Below are 12,785 nucleotides of genomic sequence, written 5' to 3'. Positions count from 1 at the left end.
CGACACAGCAGTAATAACATGCTTTGTTATCTTACAGATTTAAGGCCATGAATGTGATCTGCATGGTCCTGAAAGAAAAATGTATTCTTCCTTAGATCTGTACATTACAGCAGTCTCTCCTTTCATAACGTTCTAGTGGTGTTGACTTATAAATATATTTTATTTCACTTTGAACATCATAACTCAGTAAGTAAAAGATCATGGCTATTTAATGGCACAAGATGGTATGAGCTAGGTACAGTCTAATGTGTCTGCCTACATGGATGCTTCACAAAGTTCATGGAAAAATGGAATTAAAAGATGTTTCTTTTGGTACAAAATATTTTGAAATCTATGCACAGTTTTTTCATAACACACATGTTTCATAAACTTTTTTTTTTTTTTTGACAGAGTGGATAGTGAGAGAGAGAGAGAGAGAGAAAGGTCTTCCTTTTTGCTGTTGGTTCACCCTCCAATGGCCGCTGCGGCCGGCGCATCTCGCTGATCTGAAGCCAGGAGCCAGGTGCTTCTCCTGGTCTCCCATGGGGTGCAGGGCCCAAGCACTTAGGCCATCCTCCACTGCTCTCCCAGGCCACAGCAGAGAGCTGGACTGGAAGAGGGGCAACTGGGATAGAATCCGGCGCCCCGACCGGGACTAGAACCTGGTGTGCCGGCGCCGCAAGGCGGAGGATTAGCCTGTTAAGCCACGGTGCTGGCCCATAAACTTTTTTGAAGCCCCCTTGTATACAAATTTGGCAAGTGTGTAGAATGATTCACTTGACTCCATTCAGTGTACTGAGCACTGCCCATGTGCCGTGTGCTGGTGATAAAACTGTGGAACAGACAGACAGGGGTCTTGTCCTCCTGGCAGTTCACAATCTGGTATGGGATTTAATTTTTTTAATTTTTTTTAATTTTTTATTTTTTGACAGAGTGGACAGTGAGAGAGAGAGAGAGAGAGAAAGGTCTTCCTTTTGCCGTTGGTTCACCCTCCAATGGCCACCACGGCCGGTGCGCTGCAGCCGGCGCACCGCGCTGATCCGCAGCCAGGAGCCAGGTGCTTCTCCTGGTCTCCCATAGGGTGCAGGACCCAAGGACTTGGGCCATCCTCCACTGCCTTCCCGGGCCATAGCAGAGAGCTGGCCTGGAAGAGGGGCAAGCGGAACAGAATCCAGTGCCCCGACCAGGACTAGAACCCGGTGTGCCGGCGCCGCTAGGCGGAGGATTAGCTTGTTGAGCCACGGCGCTGGCCCTGGTATGGGATTTAAACAGGAAAATGCTACCCACTGTGATAGTTTGCTGAGTGGTATGACGAGGAACGTGAAGTCTCGGTGGTGAGAGAAGTGGGCCAGGGCCTTGAGAGGGTAGCGCACTATAGGCAGAGAAAGCAGCAGGCACGTGCTATCTTGTGGAAATGCTTCTCTCACATTATCATGGGAGTGGCAGAAGATAACACAGGAAGACAGACAGCGGTCTGACCATAAAGGGTTCTCATGGCCACAGTTCCATTTTAGAAAGTATATTCTTTCTGTAGTTTGGGAAAAGACTCGGAGAAGGAAGGCTGGGATAGGGAACAGTTGGAAAATAATGCCAGGTGATGATGGCATACATTAGAAAGTGATAAGTAGCAGAATCAGACACAGTATGTGCTGGGATTTTTTATTTCATAATCCCTTAAATCGTGTCCAACAATTTATTGGCATATAATTGATCAATATATATTGGATATTTAGACCAATTTAGTTTACCTGCTGAATAATTTAGCAATACCTGGGTATTTACGGATACCCATTTTAAAAGGCTTGTTTACTAACACTGTGGTGTGCTATACTGTGCTTGGGTTCAGAACAGCCATACCTCTGCCTAAATATTTGCAGCAGCCAGAAGTGTGTTATGTCATGAGGCAGTCTGGCCCAGAATTGAGATTTTTAAATCCATGTGCTTCTGAATCTCACCGAAAAGAAATTCTGCTTCCTCATCCTCCTGCTGGTTCTTCATGGACATCCTTTCTTGCTATTATGTTCCCCTGGATGTCCCAGCATTTGGCTGTTTGGCCTGGCTTTTCAGATCCTTTTCCATCCTGATCATCTCATTTCTGTGGACTTGGTTGATTAGTAGCCCAGATGACAGTTGGCCAATGAATTGGCCTTCTGAATGTCACCCTTGGGCTTCTAGGAACAAAGCTGGAATCTGGTGTTACTCTGCAGTTCAACCTCCTGTCTAAGTGAGACTTACAGGGAGAGGGCTCCCTTTATAAGCCATGATTTAACTTTTCACCTTGATTTAATTAGTAAATAAGAAATTACGGAGAAGGATATTGAAAGTGGCGGCTGGAGCACATTTCTTTGTCTAAAATTTGGCATTATTTTTTTCTCAGTAAGCTTCATGAAACACTGCTTTCACTATGAAGTATTTCATTTTTAAGACGTTCGGATTTGAGCAGCATAGGACACAGGAAACATTTCCATGTGCGAAATTCGGATGACAGGTTCCAACACTACAGGTCATTTTGGGTCCTTCGTCATAGAGAGCACTCGCAGGCTCTGCCATCAGCGCCGTCCACATCACTGGAGCCATCCCTTTGTTTACCTGCCCAGGGGCTTCAGATCGCTTCTTTGTCTTATCTTCCTTTTAGAAATTCTGAAAATGATCTCTGCCGTTCAGCTCCTTTGTTGGAAATTGTGAGTTCAGCATATCCTGTAGAGGCTGTGCTAAGGCTGTGCAGCACACGGTGCCAGGCTGCGTGTTTCCATCTCCTGCCCCGTCAAGGACACCAGTACACGGAGGGTCCAGGTCTCTGCCAAGGCCTGGGAAGAAGGGCCAGTATATTCAGACAATAAAACACATGTCATGTGTTCCGACAGTCTCCTCTTAGTATACAATTTAAGTGTAATGTCCAGACCTTAACATTTACTCGTGTAGTTAATTCTGGATTACAGTGGAAAGAGAATGTGGTGTGAATAACTTGTTTGTCTTTGACTTTGTAATGGACGGGCTGTTGAGGTCACAGTGTCACCCTCTTAATTAGTGTGTCATTAAAAAGAACTGACTCTGAAGTCACCTTGGCACTGCTACTTGGTAACCTGGCTTAGTCACTGAGCCTGTTTCATCATCTGTAAAATGAAAATAAACGGTATCTACCTCATGATTTTGTGAGGACTAAATGAAATAACATGTCAAGGGTCTACCTATCCTCCTGTTTAAACATCAGGATAATTGGCCGACGCTGTGACTCACTAGGCTAATCCTCTGCTTGCGGCGCTGGCACCCCGGGTTCTAGTCCCGGTTGCTCCTCTTCCAGTCCAGCTCTCTGCTGTGGCCCGGGAAGGCAGTGGAGGATGGCCCAGGTGCTTGGGTCCCTGCACCTGCATGGGAGACTGGGAGGAAGCACCGGGCTCCTGGCTTCAGATCGGCAAAGCGCCAGCCGTAGCAGCCATTAGGGGAGTAAACCAACGGAAGGAAGACCTTTCTCTCTGTCTCTCTCTCACTGCCTATAACTCTACCTGTCAAAAAAAAAAATTTTTTTTTTCAGGATAATCTAAAAATCTGTTTGTATTCCCAGAATTTAGCATTGGAAAGGCAGAATCATATGGATTTAAGAGTCTTGGGTAGTTGGAACTATTTTAGTTCTGGGACTGGCATCAGCCTGCAGTGTGATCTTGGATGAATCACTTTTTAAAAAAACACTTATTTTTATTTATTTGAAAGGCAGAGTAATAGAGAGAGAGAAAATCTTCCATCTGTTCATTCACTCTCCAAATGACCTCAACAACTGGGCTGGGCCAGGCCAAAGCCAGGAGCCAGGAACTCTATCCCTGTCTTCCGCATGGGTAGCAGGAGCCCAAGCACTTTGGCTATCTGCTGCTGCTTTCCCAGTTGCATTAGCAGGGAACTGGATGGGAAATCGAGTCGCCAGACTTGAATTGGTACTCGAATGGGATGCCAGTGTCACAGGTACACCACAATGCAGGACCCTGGGCAAATCACTTATATAATCATCAGTATAATGGGACTCCTAGCAGGTGTCATTCACTTCACATTTCATTTTTTAAATTTATTTTACAAAAGTACAGTGAACGCCTACCATGTGCTAGACATTGGAAATGCAATGATGAACAAGATGAGCAACACACAGTTGCTCCCCTCCTGATTCTGATTGTTCTGCTGAAGAAGATGGGGGGAAGCAAATAAATATATAAAAGAAGGCATTTCTGGTGATGGAGAGTAGTTGGGGGATTTAGTGGGAGGTGGGATTCTATCTCAGGCAGTGGGTAGAAAAGGCCTGATTGATTGTTGAAGATCCCATTCACTGTAGGAATCCTAGTTTATAACCCAGACACAGGAGGCCAAGCAAGGCTTTTTTTTGGCAAGGTGACAGTAAACTGAATACATAAAGGGTCCAGCCAGGTGGAGGGAGGTGAGGGGAACCTGTGGGAAATGCTTATAGACCAGCAAGAACATGCAATCCTTCATGTGGAAAATCTATGAGTAATTAATATCGCTATGCTTCCTAACATGTTATGTGATGTCAAAGGAGATGCTTCAAAACTAAACACTTGATGTTGATAATGCAAAATTGTATAATCCTTCCAGACTATAGCAACTGAACGTAGTCTAGCACTTCAAAGCCATACTATTTTCACAATTATATCCTTGTGTGATGTATCATTTATAGATCAACTTCATTTTTCCAAACCATACTGGGTGAGGTTGGAAAATGACTTGAGTGTCCCGCAGAGGTCCTGAAGTTCTGATCCCCGGAGTCTTATATTAATGGCTGAAAGATGGAAGTTAATTGAACCCAGGTGTTTGAAGGCAGAGCCTTGGAAAGTGATTAGACTCTGTTAGGTGTTGGGCAGAGCCTCTGTGGTGGAGCCACTGTGGCTATGTGAGGAGATGCATGGGAAAAAAGACTGTACTCCCAGAGGTCCTCTGCTTCCTGGATTGCCATAGGCGTGTTCCTCCACACAGGCCCCAGGGCTGCCAGCCTCCATCAGGTGCCAGACGAATGGGGCTCCAAACCATGAGGCAAAGTAAACCCTGTTCCTTTATAAGTAGCCTCCCTCGGGTATTTTAGCTAAAGCAACAAAAAACTGATACAGTACTTCACAGTGAAGTCTTTTCTGTTTTGAATTTTAAGTTAATAGAAATAGACCAGGTTATCTTTTTTTGTGATTCCAGAGCCTGTCATACCACAAGACCGCCTTACTTTGGAGAAGGGGACCGAGTTGATTATCATTTTATCTCTCAAGAAGTTTTTGATGAAATGCTAAACATGGTAAGAACATTCCTTATTTATTTATTTTTTTTGCACAAGAAGTACACGTTCTCTTGCAGAAATTTTAGAAAACAGTGATAAATTAAAAAGGAAAAATTGAGTTTTGTGCTTGTTGTGAGAGATGAGTTATTGGGTAAGCTTCTTAATACATCCATTCGTCACATGTATTTCATGATCTTAGAGAAAATGTTGCAATTGCATATTGCAAATACCACACAAAATTTCTAATGAAAATGAGCATGTGGACAATTTAAAAAGCTAGAACTAAGTTCACTCCAGAAAATTCTTGTGATTTGTGCATATCAGGTGCTTTTGCTATCATTAGTCTACAGTTCTCAATTTAGAATTGGCTTGCTGCACAAAGCTTGCAAATTGAATATTCCTGGGGTGCGAGGGGGTCAGTCCAGAGAGCACTCCCCGTGTTTACTAGCAGTGATACTTTCTAACTCTCAGCTCTCAGCACTGTGTGCCATTTAGTTGGCTTGAACTGGACATGTTACCATCCTCAGTTACCTTCCTGTTTGGGAAGTCAAGTAGTTCACTCATGCAGATGGAAGCCCTTGCTATCAGACCAGTTAAGACTCCTAATTTCTTTAAGGACTGTGTCTCTACCAGGTGATGGGAGCTACCATGCGTCAGTCAATATTATAGGCACTCAAGATAATCTTCAATTTAATTTTTTTTTTCTTTACGGAAACCTTGATAGTCTAGTCATTGGTAGTAATTCACAGTCACCTCCTTGTCTTTTTTTCTCAATTTTTAACATGTAATACTTGCACATTTTTATGATGTATAGTGCAGTATTTCAACACAGATATATAGTGCAAACTGATCAGTCAGGCAGTTAGCATAGTCTGCATTTCTAGTTCCTTTTCTTTATGCTTAGAGCTCCTGTCGTCTGTTTCTTCTAGTGTATAATACATTTTTGTGAACTACATTCACCCTGCTCTGCTGTGGGAGGCTAGAAATTATTACCTCGCTCTTACTGCCCATATCCCCACCCTTCCCAGCTTCCATAGTCACTATTCTAAGTTCAGGTAGCTGTTTTAAACTTCCATGTATGGGAAGGAATATATACCATTTGTCTTCCTATGCCTGACTTACTTCATGGAGTGTAATAACCCCCAGTTTCATCCATTTTGCTACAAATATTAAGAGTTAATTCTTTTTCTTTGGCCGAATAATATTATGTATACATACCACAGCTTCTTTATCTGTTCATCCCCTGGTGGCCATTGTGACGAGTGCTGCAGGGAACATGGGAGTGCAGGGATCTCTTTGATGTGCTGATATCATTTCCTTCTGGTATATACTCAGAAGCAGATGGGTGGGGTCCACAGATGGTAGATCTGTTTTCGGTTTTTTGAGGAACCTGCACTCTGTTCTCCACAGTGACTGTACTAATTACATTCCCGGGAGCAGTATAGGAGGGTTGGTTCCCTTTTCTCTCCATCCTTGCCACTGCTTGTTCTGTTTCTTCCCTTTGGTAATGGCCATTCTACTTAGAGCAAGATGATATCTCATTGTGGTGTCAGTTTGCATTTCCCTGGTGGCTATGATAGGGGGCAGTGTTTCACTCATACTTGTTGGCCATTTGCATGTCTTCTTTTGAGACGTGTCTATTCAGATCCTGTGCTCATTTCTTAACTGGATTGTTTGGTTTTTCTTCTTCGATTCTGTGTGTTCCTTGTCAGGTAAAGAGTTTGCAAGAGTTTTCTCCCGTTTTGCAGTTTGTTTCTTTTTTTTTTTTTTTTTTTGGGCAGACAGAGTTAGACAGTGAGAGAGAGAGACACAGAGAAAGGTCTTCCTTCCTTCTGTTGGTTCACCCTCCAATGGCCGCTATGGCCGGTGCACTGTGCCCATCCAAAGCCAGGAGCCAGGTGCTTCCTCCTGGTCTCCCATGCGGGTGCAGGGCCCAAGGACTTGGGCCATCCTCCACTGCCCTCCCAGGCCACAGCAGAGAGCTGGACTGGAAGAGGAGCAACCGGGACAGAATCCGGCACCCCGACCAGGACTAGAACCCAGTGTGCCGGTGCCACAGGCGGAGGATTAGCCTAGTGAGCCATGGCGCCGGCCTGTGGTTTGTTTCTTCACCTGTTTATTGTTTCCTTGGTTTTACAGAAGCTTCTTAGTTTGGTACAATCACAACTGTCTAGTTTTGCTGCTGTTGTCTGTGCTTTTGGGTTTGTATTTGAAAAATTCGTTCCTATACCAGTGTCTTAAAGTGTTTCCTCTATGTTTTTTCCTATTAGCTGAGGTCTATCATTAAAGTCTTTGATCCATTTTGAATTATTTTTTTCTGCAGGTGAGAGGTAGTAAAAAGCATTCCCTTAGACTGTAGGTAGAAAGGCAGCGGTTCCCAAACTTCATGTGAACTTCTCTTCTCAGAGTCTGAAGCAGTTTTTATTAGTTCAGTTCTTTTGTTTTCAGTACCCCAGATGCCCCTTCTGTTGTGCCATATCTTGTCAGCTATCAAATTATTCTGCTTCAATCCCTAGTCTGAAACCACAGAGCTTTTATACTGTATTTAGTCTTAGAGTTTTACTCACTCTGCAGAAATCTTCATGTGTTTGGGTGCACATTTTTACTGCTTCTGCTGGAATATGTTACCTTAATATAATGTCATTTTCTTCCATTTGAATTTTGCCTCTGATCTTCTTTTCTCATCTTTAATGTGACCTTAAAACTGTTTCATGAAGACAAACCTGGTATTATAAACTCAGGTTCCATTGTCAGCTTTACCAGTCGTATCCACACAGTCAACCTTCTACACCTAGAACCCTTCTCCACCCTGACAGCCTGGCCCCTCCCGCTAACCTTTGACCCTACCCTGACAGCCTGGCCCCTCCCCCATCCTTTGACAGTCTGGCATTGCTTCCCTGCACATTTCCCATAGGTCGTCGCACGCGTCTTCTCTGAGGTGCTAACACACGACCTGCACACCCTTCCTACACACATGCCTCCTCCCACAACCGTCTCCGCCAGGACACAGATCAGCCCCCTAAATGAACCCTTCTTCCTGTCTTAGGAAGATACAGCCAGAGACCTGGACGTCTTTGCAGTACGGCCACTGCTACTTATTAGAAGTCTGTGCACAAGACGAAAGGACTGTCACCAGTCAGAAGTGGGAGGGACCATTTCCTCCCGATTCTTCAATGAATCAGTTTGCTGGGGCTTATTTTTTAGAAATGTACAGTGCAAGATTCTGCCAAAGCCTGTATCTTGCCAGAAAATGCCGCCTTGATCCGCAGGGCAGGTCCCTGTATAAACAAGAAAACAAATGTATGTGACATATCTGAAAAGTACTCTAAGATTGTATACATTTTCAAAACAGAAAAGTCACAGAATATTGGTCAGGGTTCTCCAGAGAAAGAGAGCCAATTAGATGTACATTCAAGGGGTCTTCAAAAGCTTCATGGAAAATCTGTATTATAAAAATCTACGCATGGATCTCAAAATTTAACACCAAAATATACTTATCTTTTAACTCCTTTTTCCTTGAGCTTTTTTATAGATTTATTCATTTGAAAGAGCTACAGAGAGAGGGAAAGACAGAGAGAGAGAAAGAGAGAGGTCTTCCATCCACTGATTTGCTCCCTAGATAGCTGCAGCTGCCCGAGCTGAGCCAGGCCAAAGCCAGAGCCAGGAACTTCACCTAGATCTCCCACATGGGTGCAGGGGCCCAGGTACTTGGGCCATCTTCTTCTGCTTGCTTAAGGCCATCAGCAAGGAGCTGGATCTGAAGTGGAACAGCTGGGAACTGTAACCTATAAGGGATGGCACCTATAAGGGATGCCAGCACTGCAGGTGGTAGCTTTACCTACTAATGCCACAATGCTGGTCTCCTCCATGAAGTTTTTTTTTTTTTTAAGATTTGTATGTATTTAAAAGTCAGGGGGAGAGAGAGAGAGAGACAGAGAGAGACAGAGAGACTGATTGATTTTCCATCAGCTGGTTCACTCCCCAGATCCGGCTGAAGCCAGAACCCAGGAGCTTCATCCAGCTCTCCCCTATGTGTGGCAGGGGCCCAAACACTTGTGCCATCCTCTGCTGCTTTCCCCAGGCCATCAGCAGGGAGCTGGATCAAAGTAGAACAGCTGAAAGAGGAACTGGTAGCCATGTGGGATGCTGGCATCCCAGGTGGCAGTTTTACTTGCTATACCACAATGCCAGCCCCTTCCACGGACTTTTTGAAGTGCTCTTGTGTATTGGAAAGAGACTTAGAATAAGGAGTTGGTTTGTGCTGCTGTGTAGACTGGCAAATCCATCTGCTGTTTAGCCCAGGCGGCCTCGGTCCCAGGTGGAGCCAAAGGCTGATGGTTTTGTTCTGATCAGCCTTCAACTGCCTGCCCGCGTTTTGGAGGCAGTCTGCTTCCTCAGAGTCCACCAGTTTAAATTTTAATCTCACTCTCAAACATCCTACAACTTGACACATAAAATTAACCACCACACATAGTGAACAAGATAAAGTATGAGAGAACCCTCTATATAAATCACAATAAATACATATGATAAAAAAATCGAGGTACATTTAGATCAATCTAAGTACATCTAGATAAATACATGTAATATACATATATAGCAAAAGAAAGGAGCCACAGGATTTGTTCCAAAGAACAAGAGTATGACATCGAGGGAGTAAAATACTAAGGATATTTAATGTTGAGTATTAAACTTTTACAATGCATGACACAAATTTCTTTTCTAAGATTTATTTATTTATTTATTTATTTGAGAGGTAAAGTTACAGACAGAGAGAGGGAGAGACAGAAAGATCCTCCATCTGCTGGCTCACTCCCCAAATGGCCGCATCAACCAGGGCTGAGCTGACCAGGGACCAGGAGCCTCCTCCTGGTCCCCAGCATGGGTGCAGAGGCCCAAGCACTCAGGCCATTCTCCACCACTTTCCCAGGCCATAGCAGAGAGCTGGCTTGGAAGAAGAGCAACCGGGACACGAACTTGCGTCCGTATGGGATGCTGGAGCTGCTCGCGGATGCCCAGCCCACTACACCACAGCGCTGGCCCTGACATAAATTTCTTTCCAGTATGGGAGATCCAGATTTTCCTTGTCACCGACAGCAGACGAACCTTCCAGAGACCCATGCAACCCGAGAGATGCCTTGTGTCTCCTGGTCTTCCAACCCATCTTCCCTGACAGATAGCTGATCCCCCAGGCCTACACTTCACCGGCACATTTGGAGCCAGAAGGCATAGGGTAGCAAATAGATCCTTAGTCACAGCTGTTCTTAATGCTGCTGCTGCTGTTTGGCAGGATTCAGTGCATCTCTCTGAGTTTTCCTGTCTCTGTTTATTTCAGAGTCAGGTACATGAGGGTTCAGACTTGCCAAGGTCATCCATACTTTTAGTCCTTCTGTTGTCATCAGACTCCCAGACTAGGATAGACCTAGTGGTTTCATAAACAGAACATGTCAAAGAAAAAGTCTTAGACAACGTTGAGAGCCGTGTCTTTACTTGCTTTTTTTTTTTTTTTCCTTTGCGAGGGGTACAGCTTTCAGCTGAGCTCCTAGAATACAAAGGAAAGCCAGTATTTATATTTCAAACGACTGTGGGCAGACAACAGTGCATTGAATAGCATACGGACAGTTGCCGCAATAAGCTGTCTTAGGGGGTAAAACAGGATGAGGCTGTTTCAGAAGGCCTCTGTCATCCCTGGTCTTCAGGATTTATCCTTAATTCACAGCTCATCTTGGAATGAAAGACGTGCAGGGATAGAAGCCTTTTCTGGGCTACCTGGTATGCCCGGCATAGCTGAAACTGTGGCAGCAAAGAGCTAACTATTAGTTTTCTCTCCCAGGAATGCAGGTTTGTGCTGCAGGTTTGGCAGGAATTGAGTAAATAAGCAAACTGCTTTGTTCCACAGAAAGCTGTAGCGCCTTCACTCTCTGACATTTTGTCCGCAGATTATCTCCAAAAGCCTCATTTTTTTTGGTCAGCCGAGAATTCTGAATAAATTTCTCTATTATAGTTGGATATTAAGTTTTATAACCTCATTGTCACTCTTACATGGTTGCTAGTGTTTGTTTTATGGAATTATATAAAAATAAGATATCAAGTGATTTTATTTGTATTAAATTTCATTATGGCCACTGTTATATGAAAATCTATATTTCTCAAATTCCAGGGGAAATTCATTCTAACATTTAGTTATGGTAATCATAATTATGGATTGAATAGAGACACTGTAGAAGGTATCGCAAGAGATGGTTTAGCAAGCTGTATTCATTTGGAAATAGAAGTAAGTATTTTTTATCCAATCAATTTATTTTTTAATGTGTGTATATAAATATGTACATATATCTGAGGTTGGGGCTCCAGTGTGCAACAGCATAGTACTAGGCACAAGAGAAACATGGACATGGGGTGGCAAGCTATGAAAAATTAAGTGACAGAAGTTAGACTACAATGCAAGAATACACACATATGCTGTGAGTGAAGCTACCACTCAAGCTTTATTTTCTGTGTTATTTCCTCACTAAATCATATGAAGTGATGTAAGCCACAGCCTAGTTCTTTATGCTCTGGGCATGGTTGTCCCCTTCTCTGCACAGAGGCGTGCGGGTGGGGCTGTCTTTTCACTCCAGTTGCTCGGGCCCTACAGGACTTCTGGCGACTGGGACTTGCAGATTTCAGGAGACTCTCCTCTGGGCCCCAGCGCGGCCGCCTTCCTCCAGCTGGCGGGTGCAAGGAGAGTACACAGAAGCTTCTCTGAAGTTAGGGTCCAGAGTAAAACCATCCCGCGCTTGTTTTTAAAATACATGGCTTTATTAAATAGCTGAAATCTTCAAAGATATTTGATCGCTTTGTCAAGTCACCCTCACCAAGCAGCGTCGCCCTTTTTTTTTTTTAAAGATTTATTTATTTAGTTGAAACTCAGAGTTACACAGAGAGAAGAGAGGCAGAGAGAGAGAGAGAGAGAGAGAGAGAGAGAGACAGAGAGAGGTCTTCCGTCCGATGGTTCACTCCCCAATTGGCCTCAACAGCCAGAGCTGTGCCGATCCAAAGCCAGGAGCCAGGAGCTTCCTTCAGGTCTCCCATGCAGGTGCAGGGCTCCAAGGACTTGGGCCATCTTCTACTGCTTTCTCAGGCCATGGCAGAGAGCTGGATCGGAAGTGGAGCAGCCAGGACTCAAACCAGCGCCCATATGGTTTGCTGGCACTGCAGGCCGGGGCATTAACCCACTGAGCCACAACACTGACCTCCAGTGTCATGCGTTTTGCAATCAAAATGTGCATGAAAATGGTTTGGTTAGACCAAACTTGGAGGATTCGAAGCTTACACAAGCCTGATACTCCTTCACTCTTCCTGCTCCATCCATTACCTTCTGCTTTTTAACTTCGCAGAGAAGGAGGCTGTAATTCCCTTTGGGCTCTTAAGGGTTTACACGTTCCCTAACTTGGGGAATCTGATGGCATTCCTGCCAGCTCTTTAGCATTCCTGGCTTCACAATCCTTCCGTTCTTACCTTTCTGCAAGTAACTGGTTTTGTATCTTTAAGGAGGTTTTGTATC

General features: G+C 44.3%; 1 protein-coding gene across 1 annotated transcript in view; it reads left to right on the top strand.

Annotated features, from left to right (window-relative positions):
- Positions 1-12,785, top strand: part of LRGUK (leucine rich repeats and guanylate kinase domain containing) — a 133,791-nt gene that overhangs the window by 66,936 nt on the left and 54,070 nt on the right. The window contains exons 12-13 of the mRNA XM_062195156.1: positions 5,161-5,257; positions 11,400-11,513. Of these exons, the coding sequence (XP_062051140.1) occupies positions 5,161-5,257; positions 11,400-11,513 (211 nt within the window). The remainder of the gene's footprint in view (positions 1-5,160; positions 5,258-11,399; positions 11,514-12,785) is intronic.

Source organism: Lepus europaeus, chromosome 1 (genome assembly GCF_033115175.1).
Source record: "Lepus europaeus isolate LE1 chromosome 1, mLepTim1.pri, whole genome shotgun sequence".
NCBI lineage: Eukaryota > Metazoa > Chordata > Mammalia > Lagomorpha > Leporidae > Lepus > Lepus europaeus.
This window is presented reverse-complemented; position numbering and strand designations above follow the sequence as displayed.